The sequence below is a fragment of the Phocoena phocoena genome, chromosome 2, assembly GCF_963924675.1.
Source record: "Phocoena phocoena chromosome 2, mPhoPho1.1, whole genome shotgun sequence".
Classification (NCBI taxonomy): Eukaryota; Metazoa; Chordata; class Mammalia; order Artiodactyla; family Phocoenidae; genus Phocoena; species Phocoena phocoena.
This window is the reverse complement of record NC_089220.1, coordinates 141188910-141213605: the sequence shown is the minus strand read 5'-3', so window position 1 is coordinate 141213605 and position 24696 is coordinate 141188910. Positions and strand designations below refer to the sequence as shown.

Genomic DNA, 24696 nt, shown 5'->3' with positions numbered 1-24696 from the left:
GGGCTCAGTAGCTGTGGCTCCCAGGCTCTAGAGCTCAGGCTCAGTAGTTGTGGTGCATGGGCTTAGTTGCTCCGCGGCATGTGGGATCTTTCCTGACCAGGGCTCAAACCTGTGTCCCCTGCACTGGCAGGCGGATTCTTAACCACTGAGCCACCAGGGAAGCCCCTGTCTGCTTTTTAATTCCTGGGGCCATGCCTCTGGGAAAGCCTTCTCAGAAACTCTTGACCCTAAATGGGGAGGAGATGGTGGTTTTTAGGGCTTAGGTCAACCACATCCTTCTGAAAAGTGTTAATGCTGAGTTGGAAACAGGTGAAGTGTGGGGAGAAAATTACCCTATGGGCTCAGAGGTCTTAGAAATAAGTCTCTGCTGTTAATGTTATCATAGTGAAGTCCAGTGAAGTCTTGGACTGGTTTAAGGTTTATAAGAAGGGCGATCTTGGACCCTTCTGACTTTTACCCCTCCCCTCTTCCCTGGAGCTCAAACTCTGGTCACAGGCATAATTGCAGCCTTACGAGTAAAAGATTTTATTTCACATGCTTATCAGTCTCTGCTGAACACGTGAGTCTTTTTCTGCCTTTAGTTTCTTGACCTTAGCTTCTATTTATACACACAATACTCATCCTTTGGGTAATCCAATAGCAGCTACTTTTTCACGCACTCCTGAAACATAAAAATCCTAAGGACGTAATAATTGCCTTTTATATTTTTTAAAAGTCTTCTCTTTCTTTAGCATTAAATTAATTTCCAAAATAGAACTCTTCCTTCTTCTTTCTCCTGACTGCCCTTTCTAGAGTTTTACTAAATGTTTCTTAGCCAATAGCTCTTTTTCTTATAAGTCCTCACATTTGTTCTAATTATAAACTAGCACACATGGTGACATATGTTACTTTCCTAGGCTGAATTCCAGAAAGCGATGACAAGCAAAGAAAGAAGAACTCCATAAATAAGCTGAATTTAGTCTACGGGATGGCACATTGCCCTTACTGTTGCTTTTTTTTTTTTTTTAATCCAAAAAGAAATTTTATTTCTAGCTGAAGCAGGTCCCAGTGGGTTTCCCCTTCCTAATAAATTATTAGCTTCTTTGAGGAAAGTAATATGTTCTAGTCATCTTTGTAATGTCATCTCCAGTGACTTTCACTAGGAGTATGCAATGAGTGTTGAACTGAATTAAATTGCATTTAGTCAAATGAGAGGTGATACCTAAAAGCATTTCAGAGGAAGACAGAGAAATAAACTGCATCTTATGACATAGACATGCTGGTGTCCTTGCTATAACTTACCAGTTAACCAATTCAATAATTGTATGCAGTCAAACCTCACAATATTTTTACCTCTTTCTTAATCTCCAATAAGAAAAGTAATATAAAGTGTGGGGAACCACTCACAGTCTCATCACCCTGCAATATATCAGATTAACAACAGGGGTTATAAATTTTGTCTTTGTTATACATGTAATACAGATATTTTAAACAAAATGGTATACTCTGAGCCCATAGGACAAAATGGTATGCTCTACATCTTGTTCTGTAGCCTGCTCTTTCACTCAGCGTTATGGGTTGAGAAGACATTCTCATACCAATAAACATTCCTTAATAGATATTTATTATTCTGTCATATGATTGTACCACAATTTGCCTAACCAATCATCTGTCTTGGGTGTTTCCATTTTAAACATTTATTATAATGTTTTGATATCCTTGTTGTTGCTGTTGTTTTTAGTTCTATATTCTGCTCTTATTTCCTCAGGATAAATTACCATAGGTAGAATTGCTGGGACGAAAGATGCATAGATTTTAAACTGGAACACACATTTCTGAGTCGCTGTTCAGAAAGGTTATACTTCTATGCATTCCCTGTTCATGTCCTTTTTCCATTTAAAAAAGGGGATGAGGGACTGCCCTGGTGGCACAGTGGTTAAGAATCTGCCTGTCAATGCAGGGGACATGGGTTTGATCCCTGGTCTGGGAAGATCCCACATGCCGCGGAACAACTAAGCCCGTGCGCCACAACTACTGAGCCTGTGCTCTAGAGCCCACGAGCCACAACTACTGAAGCCTGTACTCCACAACTACTGAAGCCTGCGCGCCTAGAGCCCGTGCTCCACGACAAGAGAAGCCACTGCAATGAGAAGCCCGCACACCGCAACGAAGTGTAGATCCCACGTGTCGCAACTAGAGAAAGCCTGTGCACAGCAATGAAGACCCAATGCAGCCAAAAATAAATAAATAAATAAATAAATAAATAAGAAGGGGATGAGTGGGTAATTATCTTATTGATTTGTTAGGGCTCTTTATTTATTAAGCACACTGTCCTTTTGTCATAAATTACACAAACATTTTTTCCTCATTTGTCTCTTTACTTTTAATATTAATAGCTTTATTTGTAGATGGACACAAGTTTAACATTTTTATGTAGTCAAATCTGCCAGTATTTTTATCTTATGGATTTAGTCTTGGTGTTATGTTTAAAAAGAAATTCCCGGGCTTCCCTGGTGGCACAGTGGTTAAGAATCCACCTGCCAATGCAGGGGATGCAGGTTAAAGCCCTGGTCCAGGAAGATCCCACATGCCGCAGAGCAACGAAGCCCGTGCACCACAACTACCGAGCCTCCGCTCTAGAGCCCGCAAGCCACAACTACTGAGCCCACGAGCCACAACTACTGAAGCCCACGCGCCTAGAGCCCATGCTTCACAGCAAGAGAAGGCATCGCAACGAGAAGCCCGCGCACCACAGTGAAGAGTAGCCCCTGCTCACTGAAACTAGAGAAAGCCCGCGTGCAGCAATGAAGACCCAACACAGCCAAAAATAAAAATAAATAAAATATTTTTTTTTATTTCTAAAAAAAAAAAAGAAATTCCCCACCTCAAAACCAGATCATTTCACTTGCACTTTATTGTGGTTCCTTTTGTCTTGTTGTTGTTGTTCTTCTTTTCTTCTCTGTTATCAGTCTTCTTTAATATATAGATTTATTCTTTCAGGTGTATATTGTGGAATAGAGAGTGAAATATAATCTACCTCCAATAAATGAATGTACATATGTAATCGAGTCTCTTTGTGGACTTGCTAGTCTGCTGTATTTATCTATCTATTTCTGTATCAGTAATGTATAATAAATAGTATTTATTGAGCACTTACTTGGGCTGTCCTAAATGCTTTCCATATATTAATTCAGTTAGGCCTTATATCAACTCTATGCAGAGGCAGATTTATCATGAAACTAATGAAGCTTAAGCTTCAGGGCCCTTCACTTGCACAAACCTCATCCAAGAGTCTGGGAGGGGCCCTAGCAATATATTCACACAATGTTATGTTTTTGTAAAATTTGCAAAATAAGATATGTTAATGACTGTTGGTTCTGGTGGTTCTGATAAATCTTCCATCGCAATTTCCCTATGTCACCGGGAGGCATTGGAACGGCCTCTGGCCTTAAGGAGAACCTGAGTCAGGGATAGATTTAGTTAGGTTTAGTAGGATATCCTTATGTGGTTATCAGTCACTTTTGCTAGATGCCCACTGTAGGAATAGCTTCCAGGAATACTTCTACTGCCTTTTGTGCCAACTTACCCAGCATCATGACACAAAGGTACAAGTCAGAACTCTTATTACAATTTAAATGGATCTTCTGGGACCCAGCCCCAGAGGTATGTGGGCAGTGGAAAAAAACAAGGATAAAAATAAATAACAACAGATTTCTGTGGGAAATTTTTCCAATCTATCAAAATGTAAAATTGCAAATGGAAGATTTGGTTTTTATTAATACCTGGTCAAGAAAGAAGTTCTCTCTTTTTGGGAATATTCTTGATTATTCTTTGGTTACAATGATAGCTAATCATAGCCTTTTGTGACAGGAATCACACAAAATATAATTTATCAGAATTCCTGGGTTTGTTGGACACAAACATCTAGCAGTACTGTAAATGTCTGTTACAGCTCAGAGAGAGAAGAAACAACAGAGAGAGGTTCCCAAGTTTCACAATAATGCTTAGAATGTGCATATTATCAGTAACAAGTTCTGAACATGCAAAAACTTCTCTAAACAACCAATAATAAATTTTTTGATCCTGTTAGAGGAAAAGCATAATAATTTTTCTGTTCTCTCTCTAGAAAATGATGTTCCAAAATCATTTTCATGTCAAGAGATAAAGAGTCTGAAGACAAAACTACAGAGGGAAAGTATTATAGAAGTTTTTCAGGCAGTTACTTAATTTAAAAGATTATGTTATTTTCTGGATTTGTGCTGTTTGTGATATTGGTCAGCTTTTTTAAAATGTGTGATTTCTTATGATTTTTTTCTTATTATAAATACTTTTCTAACTAATTTTTCTAATAATTTCAAACATATAGAAAAGTTTGAAAGACTTGTGCAATTAAGACCCATATAACCCAGTTTTCTATCTGATTTTGCATTATCTTTCTTAAAAAGTACCCCCCTCCCCCCCCACCCCCCACACACTATTGTATTAGCTTCAGACCCCTAAAACCTGGGTCCACTCCTGACTCTGTGATATGACTTTTATTGATATAATAATAAATTTACAGATGAGGAAACCGAGGTAGAGAGAGGTCAAGGCCAACAGTTGGATAATACATCGTCACATAGGATTTTTGCTATACACTATAATGCCTACTAAATTTTGTATTATTTCAGCTGTATAACTCATTTTATTTTTGTAATCTTCCTTTTTCACTGGACAATATAACTTGAATTGCTGCCATATTAGTACATATAATACTGCCTCATTCTTTCTAATGACTTCCATTATATGAATATATCACAATTTAACCAGTTCTCTCTTGATGGAAATTCAAATCTTTTATTACACAAATAAAACTGTCATGATATCCAGGTACTTCTGTCATTTCACAAATAAATGAGTATATTTGAATCAGATAAATATCCAAGAGGAAAACTATTGTGTCAAAGGGTATTTGGAGATGTCTTTTTGATACTTGGGTCAAGATGTCCATACTTGAAGAGATAATTGCCAGTACCATTTCTTTATATTGAACTATCGAATTACTACGTGAATAAATTTTACTTAGTTGTGGTTAATTATGCTTTTAATTTGTGCTAAATTTGATTTGCTGTTACTTTGAGATTTTCATATTATATTCATATATGAGATTGGCTGATAGTTTTCTTTTCTGTGAGTTCTCTTGGTTAGATTTTGGTATCAGAGTTAAGCTAACTTCACAATATGAATTTGGAAATCTATCATCTAAGCTCTCATTTATTTAGCATCTATTCTTTGAACATTTGAAGGCATACCACTCCCAAACTGCCTGGCATGGAAGGATTTCCACAATGTACTAAGTTTTCACTTTTTTTCAAAAGCAAATTTCAAAACAATATGTGCAATGTGATACCATTTTTATCTTTTAAAAAGTTGTATTTAGGAGTATACGTGTCTGTATAGATGGATGGATAGATAGACAGATTTAGATAGATAGATGATGATGATTAGATAGATAGATAGGCAATATTTTCAAGTGTACAGGGTAAAGTTTAAAAGTGTACATTTAAAAAAAAGTGTACATGTCAAACAGATAATGGTGGTGACTCCCACAGAATGGTTGTACATGAAAGAAGGGCAAGAATTGTCAATCTTTGTAAGTTTATATATTCTTTCACAAGTTTTTTACATTTTATTTGCTTTTCTATTGAGATATAACTTATAGATAGTGAAGGACACAAGTCTCAAGTATAAAGCTAACAAATGTTTACGTGTGTAAACTCCTATAGCCGATTGTATTTTCTAAAGGTGACTTAATAATGTCTATAATCCGATGTGACTTTCCCACAGTGTGACTTGCCACTCCCCCATCAAGTGCAGAGTCTATGTCTCTTCCTTTTGCACCTGGGCAGGCCTTTGTGTCCACCTCAACAAACTAAGTGTGGAGGTAATATGCTGTGTGACTGTCAGGACTAGGTCATAAAAGGAGATAGAGTCTTTTCCTGGCTCTCTCTCTTTCAGGCCACTTGCCCTTGGAACCACCATGCTATGAGGAGGCCCAGTCACATGGAGAGGCTCATGTGGAGAGAAACCAAGGTCCTGGGCCCTCAACTCCAACTGAGCTCCCAGCCAACAGCCTGCACCAACTTGCCAGCCACGTGAGTGAGGCTTCTTGGAAGTGGATCTTCTAGCCCTTAGTCAAGCCACCCTAGATGACTCTGGGCGGAGAGACAAGAGCCTTCCCTGCCAAGCCCTGCCCACAATGCAGATTAACGAAAAAAAAGAAATAATTGTTGTTTTAAGCCGCTAGGTTTTGGACAGGTTTGTTACACAGTAATAAATAACCAGAACAACAGCCCTATAACTACCACTAAATACAGAACATTTCTGTTACCCCAGAAATTCCCTCATGTACCCTCCCAGTCAACAACCCCCCAAAAGCTAACTGCTATTCTGACCTATAGCCCTGCATATTAGTTTTGCCTATGGTGAAGTCTGATACAAATGAAATCATAATATATTCTTTATGTCTGGCTTCTTCTGCTCAACATGTTTTTGAAATTAATTCATATTATTTCAATATTAGGGTTTGCTCTTTTTCATCCATTGTATGAATATACCACCATTTATCCATTCGACTATTGGTAATTATTTAGTCTTTTATTATGAATAAAGCTGCTATGCACATTCATGTACTTCTTTTGGTGGGCATAAGTACCCTGCTGCATATATACCCAGGAGTGGAATGACTGGGTCATAGGATATAGGTATGTGTAGTTTTAGTAGGGTGGTGGTTTTAAAGTATGTCCATGAATTCTTAGATATTACTCCATCAAAAGGTGGGGGTCTGTGTCCCCCCTCTTTGAATCTGGACTGGTCTTAGTGACTCGTTTGTAACCAATAGAATGCAATGGATATGACCTTGCATCCTTGCATGACATCTGAGGCTAGATCCAAAAAATTATGCAGCTCTACCTGGTTTTCTTGGGGCACTTGCTCTGGGAAATTTCCAGCCAGTATTTCTTCAAATACTGTTCTGCCTCATTCTCTGTTCTCCTTCTAGTACTCCATTTTTCATTCTGTCTCATATGATAAATAGACACATTCCTTTCTGTATTTTCTGTCCTTTGTTCTCTCTGTATTTCAATTTGGACATCTACTGACTTGTCTTCTAGTTATACTAGTCGTCTGTTCTGCTGTGTCTAATTTGCTATTAAACACAAAGTGTTTAGGTATTAATTTGTTATAGTGCTTTTCAGGTCAAGAATCTCCACCTGACTCTTTTTTCATGGATTCTAGCTCTCTGGTGAAATTCTCCATCTTTTGTCTATTTTCCTCATCATATTAATCATAGTTATTTTACAGTCCTCGTCTGATAAATCCAATATCTGAATCATCCATAGAACTGATTCTGTTGTCTATTCTTTCTCCTTCTCTATCTCTCTCTCTGTCTCTCATTTTTTTAGCATGCCTCATAATTTTTATTTTTTTCCCCAACAACACTGTAGAAGAAAAAATGTTGAGTCTCCAGATGACATATCTTTCTTCGAACAGGATTAAATTTCCTTACAGCAGCTCTACAGATCACCTTGAACCTGTCAAAGACAGGTTTTAACCTAGTTAATTTTTCTCTTACTACTAGTGTGTAACCCTTACTTCTAGGGCATGTCCTTATGGGATCTCAGCCAAAGTCCCTTGTAATCACTAAGGCTCCTCCATCTTGGTGGACCTTGAACTACAACCTCTGTCTCCCCAGCACTGTAGCACATGTGAAGTCTCTCCTTGTCTCTGTTCTCTCAGCTGCTATTGTTTCTCCTTGTCCATGCAGAACTTAGAAGTTATCCAACAGCATAAAGTTAATTTGTATGAAGATTTGGGGGTTCACTTCTTTGTAGTTCCCTCCTTTCCAGGACTTTGCCCCAACTTCTCTGGCAGTTTCATAGTCTGTCTCTTGAGTTCTTTCTGCTTAAGAAATAAGCAACAAATTAGACAATGCCCTCAGGGAAAAAGCAGGAGTAAATCTCATGTACTTCCTTTCTCTTAAAGACCCTAGTCCCTCAAATCTTATCTGCATTATTTATTCTTTAATTCTGACAAAGACTCTCCTTGACCAAACTTTAGTCAGGCTCCTCTGAGCCTTCTCAGATGTGCCTCAACCTCGGCCCCAGGCCTGTCTTTGGCCTGCCTAACTCAGTCTTAGCAAAAATCCTCTAAGTTAGTTCAGTAAGAAGGCCCTCACCCTTTATCTGATTACCCTCAATACCTGATCAAGTTTCTCACTCCCTACCCTTGATATCTGATTACTCTGGCTTGCCTTCAGCAAAAATCCTAAATTAGTTTAGCAAGAATCTCCCTACCCTCGATGTTTCCTTTTAGTAATTTTCCATTATTGACCCCCTCATTTTGCTTATTGGCTGTAAATCCTCAGCTGTCATTGCTGTATTTGGAGTTGAGCCTGATCACTCTCCCCTACTGCAATGCCCCCATTGCAATGGACTTGAATAAAGTCTCCCTTACCATTTAAAAAAGTGTTTTGCAAATGAACAAAGAAAACAAAGCTAAAGAATAGTAAGAAACAGACTTATAGATACCTGGAGCAAACTGGTGTTTGCCAGAGGAGAAGGAGGAAGGGGGTTGAGTGAAATAGGTGAAGAGGATTAAAAGGTACAAACTTCAAGTTATAAAATGAGTAAGTTACAGGGGTGTAGAGTTAGAGTTAATACTGTAAGGTTAACTAAATTTTAATTAAGAGTTAATACTGTAATGATTTTGTACGATGATGGATAGTTACTGGACTTGTAGTGATCATTTCATAATGTATTTAATTGTTGGATCACCATGTTGTACACCTGAAAGTAACACAATATTTTACAATCAACTATATTTCAATTTAAAAAAAAAGAAGAAAAGAAAAGGAGGGCCTTAGATATTTTGGTTCTTTTTTCCTTCCCTGTTTCAAATTCATGTTATGGTTTTGGTTGGGTAATGGACAAGAAGTGTCATCAGTGAGCGTTTTGCCCAAGGTGCGCTGACTGGTGGGACTCTGTCCAAAGGTGACCAGGTTTAGATTCTGACACAGAATGATGAATAGGTCACAGTGGCTTTTTTTGTATTGTATTGTATTGTATTTGTTCATTTTCTTTTATTTATTTTTTTTAAATAAATGTATTTATTTTAAAGAAATAAATAAATGTGGTTTTTTTTTTTAAAGACATTTATTTAGGCTGTGCTGGGTCTTAGTTGTGGCACTCGGGATCTTTGTTGAGGCCTGTGAGATCTGTGTTTTTTAGTTTAGTTGCAGCATGTGGACTTAGTTGTGGCATGAAGGATCTAGTTCCTGACCAGGGATCGAACCCAGGCCCCCTGCATTGGGAGCACAGAGTCTTACCCACTGGACCACCAGGGAAGTCCCTTAAAAAAGTATTTTAAAAGGTTTCTGTTGTTGTTTTGAGTTTTAGGAATTTGTCCATTTCATCTAGGATATCTAATTTTTGGCAAACAATTGTTCACAGTACTCTCTTATAACCCTTTTTATTTCTGTAGCATGTAGTATTGTCCCCACTTTCATTTCTGATCTTAGTAATTTGAATCTTCTCTCTTTTTTCCTTAGTCTACCTAGCCAAAGGTTTATCAATTTTGTTGACCTTTTCAAAGAACAAACTTTTAGTTTCATTGATTTCCTGTACTGTTTTTCTGTTCTCTATGTTATTTATCAGTGCTCTAATATTTATTATTTCCTTCTTTCTGCTAGCTTTGAGTTTAGTTTGTTCTTCTTTTTCTAGTTCCTTAACTTGTAAAGTTAGGTTGTTGATTTGAGATATTGCATGTTTTTTAACGTAAGCATTTATAGCTGTAAATTCCCCCCTTAGCACTGTTTTTATTGCATCTCCTAAGTTTTGGTATATATATATATTTTTAATCGATGTATAGTTGATTTACAATGTTGTGTGGTATATTGTGTTTTGTTTTTTTGCAGTGTGAGGGCCTCTCACTGTTGTGGCCTCTCCCATTGTGGAGCACAGGCTCTGGACCCACAGGCTCAGCGGCCATGGCTCACGGGCCTAGCCGCTCCGCGGCATGTGGGATCTTCCTGGACCGGGGCACGAACCCACATCCCCTGCATCGGCAGGCGGACTCTCAACCACTGCGCCACCAGGGAAGCCCGTATATTGTGGGGTTTTTTAAGATTTTTTTTTTTGATGTGGACCATTTTTAAAGTCTTTATTGAATTTGTTACAATATTGCTTCTGCTTTATGTTTTGTTTTTTTGGCCACGACGCATGTGGGATCTTTAGCCCCCTGACCAGGGATTGAACCCACACCCCTGCATTAGAAGGCAAAGTCCTAACTACTGGACTGCCAGGAAGTCCCTGGTATTTTGCGTTTTCATTTTCATTTGTCTCTAAGTATTTTCTAATTTCTCTTGTGATTTCTTCTTTGGTCTGTTGGTTGTTTAAAAGTATATTGTTTAGTTTCCACAATTTTGTGAATTTCCCCATTTTCCCTTTGTTATTGACTTCTAACTTCATCTCTTTGTGGTCAGAGAAGACATGTCCCATGTTCACTTGGGAAGAATGTGCATGCTGCTGTTGCTGAGTGGAGTGTTCTGTATATGTCAGATCTAGTTGGATTATCAGGTTGTTCAAGTCCTCTATTTCCTTACTCATCTTCTGTCTGGTTGTTCTATCCATTACTGTGAGTGGGATATTGATGTCTCCAACTATTACTGTAGAACCATCTATTTCTCCCTTCAATTCTGTCAGTTTTTGCTTCATGAGTTTTCAGCCATTATTTCTTCAAGTGTTCTCTCTGCCCCTTTCACTCTCTCTTCTCCTTCTAGAACTCCCACAGTGTTGTCTCTTTTATGAGGGCCTATAGTTCTCTTAGGCTCTGTTTGCTTTTCTTCAATCTTTTTTCTTTCTCTTCTCTGCCTTGACGACTTCTATTGTCTTATCTTTAAGTTTGCTGATTCTTTTTTTCTGCTTGCTCAAGTGTGCCCTTGAATTCTTCTAGCAAATTTTTCATTTCAGTTATTGTACTTTTCAGCTCTGGAATTTCTTTTCGGTTTCTTTTCAAGCTTCCTATCTCTTTATTGATACATCTGTTTTGTTCACACATCATTTTCTGGATTTTCTCCACATTTTCTTAAGTTAGCTGAGCATCTTTAAGATAGTTGTTTTAAGGTCTGTCTAGTATATCTGCCAGGTCTTTTTCAGGAACAGTTTCTGCTGATTTATTTTTTTCCTTTGAATGGGTCAAACTTTCCTATTTCTTTGTATGCCTTGCGATTTTTTTTGTTGAACACTGGACATTTGAATCTAGTAATGTGGTAATTTTGCAAATCAGATTCTCCCTTTTCCCCAGCATTTGCTATTTTTGTTGTTTTGATTACTGTAAAATCTGTCTCTTTGCCAAGGATCAACCTGAGGTATAAACTTAAGGTCTTCTCAGGTCTTTTCTCAGCCTTTTGGGCATGTATGGTTACTTTCTAATTTTCCCCATGAATACGGTTGCTTTTTAATATACTAGTCTTTAATACCTGGCTCCCCAAAAGGTAAAAAGTGAAAATGAAGGACGGAGGTGGGGGGGTAGGGGAGGGAAGGTGCTAGTCCTTTAAATCCTCGGGAAGTCACTTCAGCTAAAGCATCTTGCAACAATGGAGAGAGGTACTACAACAACAATAGCTGCCCCCTCTTTGTCTGTACATTTGTGTTCAGAAGCAGAAATCAGAGCACAGATCCCCAGTGTTTGGAGGATAGGTGCCTTTTTGCCCTCCCTGGCTCCTCCTACAAGCTGTTGACTGAAAAAAAAATGCACAACTTTAGAGTTGTGAGTTAAGTTTTATTTGGGGCAAAAGGAGGACTATAGCCTGGGAGACAGCATTTCAGATAGCTCTGAGAAACTGCTCCAAAAAGTGGGGAGGTCAGTATATATGTGATTTTGGTGAAGGGGGAGTACATGCAATCAAGCACATATTTTTTGAAGTTTTCTGCTAGTCTTGTGAAGTTTACTGCTAGTCACAAGGAGCAGACATCACCGTAAAGGATTTTAGTGCTTTTCTAGATAGGAGGAGATACAAGAATTGGACTCATGAAAATATCTAACTATCCGAAGACCTGTTCTGCCAGTTTTTCCCAGAGCACAGAGTGCCTCATTCCCGATCTCCACCCTGAACTCCTTTCAGGGGGTGTTGAAGGTCAGCAGCTGCAGTGGCTCATAATTTGATCCTTATAGAGGTAGATGGCAAGTGCCAATTTGTAGGTGACAGAGCTGTGTGCAAGCTGCTCCAGGAACACGGGTACTGCCATGCAGCTGGTGGTGACGGATGGGTAGCTGGTACTGTGCAAAGAGCTCAAGTTGACCAAAATTAACAGCGATTTACTGTCCAAGTCTTCCCCTAGAAGTTACCAGCCTTCAACAGAGTCCAGAGTTCCAAAATAAGTACATCAGACAGATTCAGCTAGTGGAATTGTTATTCAGGTGGGGAGTCAGATTCCTGGTGCTTCCTACTCTGCCATCCTCCCAGATCCTCTATTTCACTTATTTTCATTGTTTTCATTTTGGTAAACAACTGCTTTTGGCTATGCCCTAGCCTTGAGCTCAACTTTTGTGTTCCACAAGTTTTGATAACGCAGTGTCTTCATTTTTTTTTGCTGTTAAATTATGACTTTATTGTCCCGTACCAGATAATGCAGCCTATACTACTTGTATTATTTTTGCTTTGGTACCTTTGAGGGTTTTTTTGAGATTTAAAATAGGGTTAATTTTTGGTAATGGGTTAAAATACATTTTAAAAAAATGCCTGAGTCCACAGAGATACCAAAATTAGAGACAGAACAGGAAGAAGGAGGAAAGGGAAGGCTGTTAGATGCAGAGGGTCTCCAAGCTGTGCTCCAGGGGTACTACAGGAGCAGCGGCCCTCTGGAGCGGTGACTTGGACGACACTGGGGGAGGGGCTACGTGGAATCAGGTCGTCCCCTCCCACGTGCTTTGCCGGCTATGCCCTCGGGCCCCCTCCACTTCCAGGCCTGCGACTCCTAGAAGGAGAGCCTAGGGACCTGTCCTAGATACGAGTCGGGGGCGCTGCAGCTGGTGACGAGGGGCCTGAAGGTAGGGAGGGGCGAGGGCTTCGGGGCCCGCAGGTCTGAGGAGGCGCCCGTGCCGGGCTGCATGTAGCCCACCGAAGTCCCACCACCCGGAGCGCGGGGCTCGGGTAAGCTCGGTGCGCCCAGGGCGGCCCAGACGCCGCAGGGGTCACGGTCCCCTCCAGGTCCGGCCTGGGCAGCCACGCGCGCCTCCGCCTCCCGGCCCAGCGGGGACGCGCGCAGGGCAGCTCAGGGCGGGGCCGGCGGAGGCGCGCGGCCTCCGGAAGCGCCTTTCCCGGAAGGCAGGGAGGCGGTGCCGGCCTCGGGGGACGGCTTCGGCGATGGCGGCTGGGCGGTGGGAGCGCTGTCTCTAGCCCGCAGAGCCGCGCCGCTGGAGGATGGCCTCGCTCGGACCGGCAGCTACGGGCGAGCAGGTCCCGGGGGCTGAGGCGGAGCCGGGCGCCGCGGGGCCGCCGCCGCCGCCGCCACCGCCGCCGCCGTCCTCTCTGGGGCCCCTGCTACCCCTGCAGCGGGAGCCGCTGTACAACTGGCAGGCGACCAAGGCGTCGCTGAAGGAGCGCTTCGCGTTCCTCTTCAATTCGGAGCTGCTGAGCGATGTGCGCTTCGTGCTGGGCAAGGGCCGCGGCGCCGCCGCCGCTGGGGGCCCGCAGCGCATCCCCGCCCACCGCTTCGTGCTGGCTGCCGGCAGCGCAGTCTTCGACGCCATGTTCAACGGCGGCATGGCCACCACGTCGGCCGAGATCGAGCTGCCCGACGTGGAGCCCGCCGCCTTCCTGGCGCTGCTGAGGTGAGCGGCGGGCACCGAGCCGGCCTCCCCAACCCCGCGGTGTCCTTGGGCAAGGCTCTCCTTACCCTCCCGGCCTCAATTTCCTCCCGAGTCTGTGATGCTCGGGAAGGGCGAAACCGAAATTTGTCGGCCGGGACGGCTGCCCGCCGGCTGTGAGAGTAAATATTAGTGTCTAAGGCCAATTAGCGTGCGTTTTCACGTTCCAGTAGCGGGTTGTTGCCCACGCTTGGGAATTAGAGAAGTGGTGAGGACAGAGTATGGGTCAGGTTGTCCTGATTGCCCAGTTGCGACGTTTTAGGTTTTTGTTGGGGAAGAGGGATACTTGGGAAGTCTTGTAGACGAGATGACCTTTTAAATTTTTTTAAAATTTATTTTTACTTTTATTTTATTTTTATCCTCTTACGCCTTTTTCATTCGTGTTAGTTGTCATGATCCAGGACAGTGAATATCAAAACAAGTAAGTTTGGCTTTAGCTACCTTTTGTTCCTGCAGATAAGGTTATGTTTGCTTAAAAACGAATCTCCCTTTCGATGTTGAGTTTTTTTTTTTTTGATTACTTGAGGATAGAAGATTGACTTCTGATTAATTTTATTTAATGGAAGGGAGCTAATAGTTTGGCATTATTAGCTGTTATTCACGAAAGGCCGTTTCGGAACGTATAGGTATTGTTTGCTACAATTTTACAAATGGGACTGCGGCCCAGAGAAGTCAAGTAACTTGAAGAGGTAACAGAGCCAAGTCATACCAGAGGCCATGTGTGTTTCATTATACCAAGATGGTTTTATCTGCCTGAGTAGAATGTATCATTAAAATAGCAGTCTTGGGTAGTACTGAGACAAAAACAGGTAGGTCAGTGGAAGAGATAAATACTCCACAAAGGCTCACAGCTCTCAGGAAGATCAAGGAAATTGAATACAAAGTTAACACAACACAGGTAGAAAAGAAATCTAAAATCCCATTAATAAGTGGATAAAGACAGGATAGATAACTTAGGGAAAGAAAAAAATAATAATTAACAACGAATGTTTAACTTCGATAGTAATTAAAGAAGTGCAAATTAAAAAATGTACTTTTCCTCTTCCATTAAACCCTCCAGTTTTTTTTTTTTTTTTTTAAGATAACATCTGGGGAGCCCTCTCTGACAGGTGGTGGTAAAACAGTCTGGCACTGTAGATTGTTTTCCCCACAGGTAGGGTATTCAAGTACTGAAAATGTTCCCCACAAAAATATTTAAGGCAGGATTATTTACAGTAGTGAGGAAGTAGTCAAGCGGAGAGAATGCTTAGATAAACAGTGATAGGTGCATTTGATGGAACGTAGTGCAGCAACTAAGTATGATATTCATGAAGACTAGGTAATAATAGTAATGTGGAAAATGTATATAATTAGCATTTGAAACTGTGCTCACTATGATTAAAAACTGGGAAAAGAAACAGCAAATGTATACTTAGAGAAAAGGAGAGAAGGAAGTATACCAAAATGCTAACCAAAGTTGTGTTGGAATGGTAAGATGATGTTGACTTTTTTTTTCTCTTTGTTTCTCATATTTTTTGTAATTTAGTTCAATTACATTTATAAAGGGGGAAAAAACAACTCAAAAGCTAGGATCTAGATCATTTTGGTTTTTGGTTTGAAGTCAACCAGGAGGATTGGTTATAGCTCATTTAGATTTTCTAAACTAGAAGTATTCTTTCTGTTGGTCCACCTGCATTGTAATCACCTGGAGTACTTGTTAAATTTGTAGGTCTCTTCCTCCCTTCTTACAATATTGTAATATTTGGAGTTGGGACCTTGAGAGCATATTTAATACTCTCCCTAAATACTGATACGTGAGAGCCACTGATCTAAAAATATTGTTGGGTAGCTTTTTCCTTTAAAAAACATTGAGATTGCTAGGATAAGAATGTAGAGGGAAAATGCTGATTTCATACTTTCACTGAAGCTGTTGATCAGTCAATCCTTTCCCATCAATAGAAAATAAGTGAATTAATCTGAGTCCTTGAAATTTTCCTATTTTCAGCGTAGTCATGGTATTTGTACTTCAGGTTCTAGGCATTGTTCTATTCTGAAAGTGATTTTTGAACTTAGGTTATTTAACGGCTGGTTATGAAACATAGGTGCTGTACTTACCTATTATTGCGTGACAAAAAAATGTCTTACAGTACTTGCTGAGGTGGAAAAGCAGGTTAGCTTGGGCATACTTTTATGTTTACAACTTGAATTAGTTAATATTACTTAAAGGCTTTTGAACTTGAGTTTGAAGCACTTTAAGAAACTGCTTACTTTGATCTGCCAGACCTTTACGTGATGTTCTTTAGTTGCTCATTTGAGAAATACTGCCTCCCTTGTTATGGACTTCGTCTTCTTTCTCTCTTATATCCACATGTCCAGTCCTGTTCATTCCATCTATTTAGCAATCTCTTGAATCTTCTCTTTATCCCAAGCACCTTTACCATAGCTGAGCCAACTGCTGTAAAAATCTCCTCTTTTATTTCCCCACGTGTACCCCAATCCCTTCCGATCATTCTTTATACAATAGCCGAAGTAAGTTTATAATTATACAGACCTCATTATATTCTTTTCCTAGTTTAAACCCTCCCAATGTCTCCTGATTGTTCTTAAAATAAATCCGAATCCTTAATATGGTCTCTAAGGCCCTATCTGGTCTGAGACCTGTCTAAAAAAAGAAAAAAGAAATACTGCCTCCCTGTGCCAGTCACTGTTTTAGATATTGGATATGGCAGTGAACAAGAGAAAGTCCCTGTCCTCGTGGAGCTTATAATCCAGTAGGGAGAAACAAAGATATAATGTCAAATACTGGTAAGCATTTTAAGGAAAAATGATCAAGTCATGAGGGAAGGAGCATTCTAAGCAAGGAAAAACATGTTTAAGGCCCCAAATTTCTCCTGTTAGAGGAATTGCAAGAGTAAGCCAGTGTGATTTGAGCAGATAGAATACAGGGGAAAGTGGTAGAAGATAAGGTCAAAAAGATAGGCTGGCCAGGGTCATGCAGGGCTGTGGAGCCTGTGGAAGGACTTGGATTCCCTCTGGTGTCTGGTGGGAAGCATTTGAACAGGGGAGTGATATGATCTGGTTTACATTTTTTAAAAACTCATTCTGGCAGTTGTTTGGAGATTAGACTGTGGAAGGAGTAAAATGAGTAGCAGGGAATTGAATAAAAGAGGCTCTTGCAGTAGTTCAGGCAAGAGCTGTTGGTGGGTTTTATATACCAGGGTGGTGGTGATGGACATGATGAGAAGTAGTCAAAATCTGGATATATTTTGAAGGTAGAACCAAGAAGATTTACCAGACATCCAAGGAGGGATATAAGAGCAGCCAGTTAGAAATACGAACCTGGAGTTTAGGGAAGAGCTGCTTGCTGAATATAAATTTGAAAGTTAAGAGTAAATGGTATTTAAACCATGAGGCCAGGTGAGATTACCTAGGGAAGGAATGTGTAATAGACTGTGAAGAGAAGGAGGTACAAGGATGAGCTCTGGGACCCTCCAGCAGGTAGAGATGTAGCAGAGGAGGAGGAGCATAGGATGAGACTGAGCCACAGCTGTTAGTGGAATTAGAAGGGAAAGCAAGGAGCCCACGTGGTGTCCTGAAAGTCCTGTTGAAGAAAGTGAGCCAATAAAGAGGGAGTTGTTGACTATGTTAAATGCTGCTGAGAGTTGGGTAAAATGAGAACATTGAATTGATTATTGATTTTGACAACATGGAGGCTATTGATAGCCCTGGCAAGAGTGATTTCAACAAAAGGATTAGAGTAGATTGGGGAGAAAATATGAAGTGAGGAGCTGGAGACCACTAGTATAAATAATCCTCTCGGAGTTTTGTTGCGACGAGGAACAGAGAAATGGAGCGGTGGCTGGAAGGAGACATGGGTTCCTCAGGTGACAACTATTCCTCAGGTTCTGTCTTCAGCTGTCTTCTTCCTTTCTCCTATTAACCCATGGCACTACATACTCCCCCAGCTATATTGCCAAACTTGTACTCAGCCCGAACCCAATTTCCAACTGGACAATCACAAACGAATGTCTAGTACCCATACAGATGGACATGTCAACAGTAAAAATATCTAACACTTAATGAGTGCTTGCCACGTTCCGCTTACCGTTTATTCCTAAGCACCTTGTGGGAACTCAAATTTCAGAACAGTCTTTGAGGCAGGCACCTTATTAGACCCTGTCTCAGTCAGCTTTTGCCACAGTAATGCTATAAAGCACCCCAAAACTCAGGGGCTTAAAAAAGACAATCATTTATTCTTCCTTTGAATATTCTTGTTCTGTGGGTCAGTTGGGGATTGACTCAGGTGGGCTTGGCTCCAAGCTGTAGTTTGGTTCCAGTCTGTTCCATGTGTTTCTTATCCTGTTTGGACCAGTCATGAAGGTTCAGCCCCCTTCTCTTAATTTTTTCCAGCATTGCTTCAGACAGACCACTGCCTTTAGACTTAGCTCTCTCCACTCTTCACACTGTTAACAAAGTTATTTCTCTCACATCCAGACATTATCACGATTCCCCTGAATCTCTTAATGTCTTCTTTTTGCATACAGGATGCAGTTTAAACATTTCAGCAGGTATACAAGACCTTTATGATTTGATATCTATTCCCCTTCCTCTCCATGTGCCCAGTGCCCCGACTCTACTGATGGCCTTTCCCTTATTTTACTACTTGCCTTCTAAAGCCTCCTTGCCTTTGTACTTAGTCTTTCTGCCTGGAAGATTTCCACACTTAATTACCACCCTTCACATATACTTCAGGCTTTATCTCCTCTATAAAACATCATTAATTTTGCACTCTGCCTCATCTGATCTCTTGTAGCAAGTTTTGTATCTATCGCTGTACAACAAACAGCTCCAACACTTAGCAGCTTAAACATGGTTTTATTATCTTTCAGGGTTGTGTGGGAGGTTCTTAGAGCATATTCTTCAGGTCTCCCATGCAGTCATAGTTTGATAGCAGTTGGGGCTGGAGTCATCTGGAGGTTTGATTCAGACTGAGTTGGCTGAACCTTTTTCTCTCTTTCTCCATGTCTTCTCCAGCTGATCTTTCCAGCAGGGTAGCTTGACTTCTTGGATAACAGCAGCCCATGGGTCCAGAAAGCACAAAAGTAGGAGCTGCCAGGCATCCTCAAAGCTTAGGTCCCAGACTGGCATAGTGTTAACTTCTGCCACATTCTGTTAGTTAACGAGAGGCAAACAGGATTAGCCCAGATTCCTCATGGGACAGATCTGTATAAGGGTATGGATAGTAGGAGGCGTGATTTATTGGTGCCATCTTTAGAGATTAGTTATCAAACCATGCCTAATGCATAATTCTGTTGTAATTATGACATTACTTTTTAATCATTTTATTACCATACCATAAGCTTTTTATGGGCAGAGCTATCGCTCTCGTATTTGTATTTCTAGGACCTGTCTCAGTGTCTTGTTATTATATAGTCCCTCAATAAATGTTTTTGAGTAAAATGAAAGAATCAGTAGTGATACACAGTTTCTCGTACATGATCTTGTGATTTTTCTAATTTAAAATGAAATTTTGGGCTTCCCAGGTGGCGCAGTGGTTGAGAGTCCGCCTGCCGATGCAGGGGACGCGGGTTCGTGCCCCGGTCCGGGAAGATCCCACATGCCGTGGAGCGGCTGGGCCTGTGAGCCATGGCCGCTGGGCCTGTGCGTACGGAGCCTGTGCTCCGCGATGGGAGAGGCCACAGCAGTGAGAGGCCCGTGTACTGCAAAAAAAAAAAAAAAAAATGAAATTTTTACCTTAGTCTTTTCATTTTTAAATTAGATTAAATGTAACCTAAGTTTTATCTTTTGGAAAGCCATTCATCTTCAGGGAGAAATCAGAAATAGTTTGATGACCTGTAATTATTTCTCTGTGCTCTTGTCCTTAGAGGTAGTGTATCAGAGCTGAAATGTTCACTTTAAAATACAAAGTATTGTGCTAATATGTTTAATTTTTAATTATATTTTGTAAACACTGGCTTACATAGTTTGTTTAATATAGCAGTTTTAGTAATTAAATAGAATGTAGAGAAAACATGGATGTATTGATAAAATATGAATCAAGGTGATTCTAGGATTTTCAAGTAGCCTTTTTTCTTATTAGAAATGAAAATGGTTTCCCTATCAATGATAGCTAGAAACCTGTACTGAATTGTCTAGTCGGCTAACATGTATTCATTAAGGCTTAGCCAGGTGCCCACACTGTGTCCGATGCTGTAGGAAAGATATAGGGAAAAATATAAGAAACACAGAGTTCCCTTTCTTACTGTTTATAGTCTAGTATTTATTTATAACTTGCATTGCTCCAAAAAGAATTTAAAATGTCATACAAGAAACACAAGGATAAGAAATAAAACAGAGCCAAGATGAAGCCAATACAAAAACGCATGCTATAGGTACTCCACAAACTTAATTTTGATAATTTTAGCAACTATTACAAAAAGAGAAACCTGGCTAGTCAGTTACAATTCATAGTGTTTGTAGATTAAAAACAAACCAACTGCTTAGGAGATGCACAACTCTGTCTGACAATAAGATCAGTTAAAAAAAAAATTCCTGATGCAGTCCCCTCATAAAGAAGGCATTACTGGGACTTACCTGGTGGTGCAGTGGTTAAGAATCCGCCTGCCAATGCAGGGGACACGGGTTCGAGCCCTGGTACAGGAAGATGCCACATGCCGTGGAGCACCTAAGCCCGTGCGCCACAACTACTGAGCCTGTGCTCTGGAGCCCGCGAGCAACAACTACTGAGCCCGTGTGCCCTAGATCCCACACTCTGCAATGAGATGCCACCGCACCACAACGAAGAGTAGCCCCCGCTCGAATGCAACTAGAGAAAAGCCTGCGCACAGCAACGAAGACCCGACGTAGCCCAAAAAAATAAATAAATGAAGGCATTACTGACATCAGTAGTATCCTCAGTCTATGTCTTTAGATATAAATGTAGATGTTTCTTAAATATATTCGAGCCAAAGTTATATTACTGAGGTATAATTTCATAAAAGCAATTTGAATGGGGTTTTGGACCATATAGAATAGTCTAAAAACACAATTCTTTGGTTCCTGGAATGTTCTTCCTGCCCTCTTTTCATCTTTTAGATCTCAGGTAGAAATTCTTGTAGGAAGCTTTTCCAGATCTTCCTGTCAGGGGCCCCACTTATAGATTCTTAAAGAACCATGTACTTCAACTTTGTGGAGCTGGTTTCCTTAAGTTTGAATCTACTCAAACAAATGGTAATAAAGGCCCCACGTTTCAGCTCTATATTTTATAACTCTAGTAATTTTTGCTTGAAAAAAGATTAAGACAGATGTAAAGACTTCTTCCTATCTTGCCCTTAAAACAAAAACTTCCTAGGTTTCTAGTTTAGGAAGGGAACTGAGCATGATGTTAGCCTTCTCTCTGCCCCAGTTAAACTGACTGTAAAGAAATACAAAAGAAAATAAATCGATTACAATGAAGACAAAAAAAAAAGGAGAGAGATTGGAAGCCAATGTGGAAAAGGAACAAAGCAGTTGGAAGTGTGTTGATGATGAAATGGAGTGGCCAAGTCTGGAGCCCAGAATCCAGAGCATGAGGAACTACAGTGGTGGTGGGAGCTGCCTTTCCTGGCGGAGCCCCCAGCACGGCTCTAGGTGGAGAGTTGGTAGTGAAGAGGGTGAAAATGAGAAGGTAGGGTTAAAACATGGGCATTAATTTAAAGCCTGTTTATAGGCCATCCCCTCAAACCCCCTCTTGTATGCTAACTCCTGGTGACATCTGACAGGCTCCTCTTTAAATAAACTAGACAAACCACCTGGGGAGAACTAGGGTGCTGATTTGGTTTAGGGACTCCAGGGTAATGGCATGGGTGGCGGCGGGGGGCGGGGGTTGGTCTCTAACCTAAAGGCTGCCTTCCCACTCTAATGCAAGGTGCCAGTCAGCAAGCCTCCCACATGCACAGCTCCCAGCCACCCTTTGCATTTTGGAGAAGGTTTTAGCTGGAAAGCAGTCCTATACTTAAACAGCAGCAAAGAAAACTTACCAGCTACCAGGATATTCAACTGGAGATAATCATTAATCTTTTGACATATAAGGAAAATCAGAATATGAAAAAAGACCAAGAACAGCTGATCCTCAAGGAAATAGGTAATTCAGGGAACAGAAAGGAACTTTTAAAACTTGGAGACTTGAGAACATTTTTGCATCCATAAAAAGGAGACAGTGCTGTGGAGTTAAAAAAAAAAAGGAACACACAAGAAAGAAGCAAGAATTCTTAGAAATTTAAACATGTGATTGCTGGGGAGAAAAATAGAAGGGCTAGAAGACTGGCAAGGAAACCTTCTGAAATGCAGAGGAAAATAGAAATGAAGCAATATAAAAATAAACAGCTAACATTTACTGAGGCTAAGTATTTGTCAGGCATTATTCAAAACACTTTGTGTATTTTAACTGATATTAATCCTCACCAGAGCATTATAAAGTAGATACTGTTACCCACATCTCTTTTCAGAGAGGAACACAGTGATAACTCGTTTAAAGTCACATAGCTGTCAGGTGATGGAATAGGCTCAAACCCAAGCCATCTCTCCCTGAGTCCAGGCAAATTAAAACAGCCCTCACCTGACGGGCCTGATAGTCTAGCACTGAGAGCAGCCAGAAGCCCAGAAATGGCATGTTATGGTAGACAGCTCTTGCATTTCCCCAGCCTCTGTTTCCTCATCTTTAAAATGCAGGTAGCAGCACCTACCTTCCTTGTGGGAGGATTAAATGAATTGGCATCTGTCAGATGGTAGCGACGCAACAAATGTTCATTTTCTCTCTCTCCTTTTTATTCATTCCCCTACCCCTGACTATAAGGGACTAAGTGGTTTTTTCATTCCCTGTACTCATCACCAAGTGGCACCTGATGTTAAATGAGTATTATGAGGGTGATACAGATGGCTGACTTGAAAGGTTTTTGAAAAAATGTTTGAAAACAGTGTAATCTTGAAAACCAGCAACCTTCACTTTTGAACCTGAGACATAGGGAAGTATGAGAATGCACAGCCTCCACTGGAGGTAGTTGTAAGGATAATGATACTATTAGAGGAATGCCAGCATTTGGTTAGGGTGGGATGTTAGGGGGATGCAACAGGCTAGAATTTCATCTTGGGCGGTGAGTCTGCCCACCAGAATAAAAGAAGAAATTGAAAAGCAGTGGATAGGGACATGAAATAGAACTTCCTTTCCTCACTCACTTTACTGTCTAGAGTGTTCTGAAAGATGTTAATGGGTTTTCTTTTTTTTTTAAATAAATGTATTTATTTTTGGCTGCATTGGGTCTTCGTTGCTGCGTGCGGGCTTTTTCTAGTTGCGGCGAGCAGGGGCTACTCTTCATTGCGGTGTACAGGCTTCTCGTTGCAGTGGCTTCTCTTGTTGCAGAGCACAGGCTCTAGGCTCGCGGGCTCTAGAGCACAGGCTCAGTAGTTGTGGCGCACGGGCTTAGTTGCTGCGTGGCATGTGGGAATCTCCTGGACCAGGGCTTGAACCTGTGTCCCCTGCACTGGCAGGTGGATTCTTAACCACTGCACCACGAGGGAAGCCCCCTAATGGGTTCTCTTAAACTCTTATTTTATGACTTGGGTCCTGGGACTATAAGTGTAATAAGTGTTCTTTCTAAGTCTTTAGTATTGCTAAAATGAAATACTTGTTCTTAATGCCTTATTTCTCCAGCACCCTCAGCTATGCTGAGTGTAGCTGAGAACTGGGCAGTAAGCACAAAGGTCTCTGAGGAACCACAAAGGAGCCCTGAAGTGGATATGCAGAAGCTTCAGTATAGTTCAGCAAGAACTGCCCAGGCCTTCTCTGAGAATCTTATGCTTTATCTGCACTTCTAGGAATCTGATTTATCTAGTGACCTAACAGTTAGAAGCAGCCAACCGGGGTGGGGGAGGAGGTATTGGTTTGATAGTATTTTGAAAGAAAGTTGGATCTAAATACTCAAAAGTACATAGCAATATGGGGTCATTTAATACACTATTAAACTGTTTTATTCCTCCAAAGCCCCAGTACTCTAGTCTTTGGTCATAATGCTAATTCTGGGATAACAAAGAAAGGTTAAAAAATGCCCAGAATAAGAAGACACCATTATCAGGAAATAAATGGATGTTTGACATTTAGAGATGTGAACTTAAGCCATCTGTAGATTTGCTTACATGAACATCCTTTGATGAAGGAGAGGTAAATGAACCACTCATCCTAAGCTGCTGTAGGTGCTAAAAGACCTCTAAAAATTTGACTTGGAGACATGAAGATCCCATGATCTTCACTTAACTTTAATCTCCTCTATAAATGGACACTGCCTACCTCTCAGGATTGAGTCAGAATAAAATGAGGTGATGTGTGTGCACATGCCCTTGTAGCCCTGGAAAGTTTGATGTACTTTTCAAGTTATTTTTCACTTTGCTCATTATCTTTTAAAATATTCCTCAGAGGTTTAACACTGATGGATTGCTTATCTAAAACCCTACTGATCATCTCTGCAATTTCCACTTGTTTCCCAGATTTCTGTATTCAGATGAAGTTCAAATTGGCCCAGAAACAGTTATGACCACTCTTTATACTGCTAAGAAATATGCAGTCCCAGCCTTGGAAGCACATTGTGTGGAATTTCTCACCAAACATCTGAGGGCAGATAATGCCTTTATGTTACTTACTCAGGTAAGTAAATGTAGCTAAGGTATGTATCATTTAGCTTTAAAAAATGGGTACAACTATATATGAATATTTACTGTTTCCTGGAGAATTAGTCCTAGATTATTATTTTAAAGCATATGAAATCTTCTGTTATCATTCAGGAAAATACATCAGAGTCATAT

At 40.7% G+C, this 24696-nt stretch overlaps 1 protein-coding gene across 2 annotated transcripts in view; it reads left to right on the top strand.

Annotated features, from left to right (window-relative positions):
• The first annotated feature begins 13328 nt into the window (after window positions 1-13328).
• BTBD1 (BTB domain containing 1) overlaps window positions 13329-24696 on the top strand; it is a 43680-nt gene continuing 32312 nt past the window's right edge. The window contains exons 1-2 of one of the 2 annotated variants that reach the window (XM_065871426.1): window positions 13329-13848; window positions 24382-24538. In XM_065871426.1, coding sequence (XP_065727498.1) covers window positions 13439-13848; window positions 24382-24538 — 567 coding nt within the window. In that variant the 5' untranslated portion in view covers window positions 13329-13438. The remainder of the gene's footprint in view (window positions 13849-24381; window positions 24539-24696) is intronic. The other variant, XM_065871427.1, reaches the window with a different exon arrangement.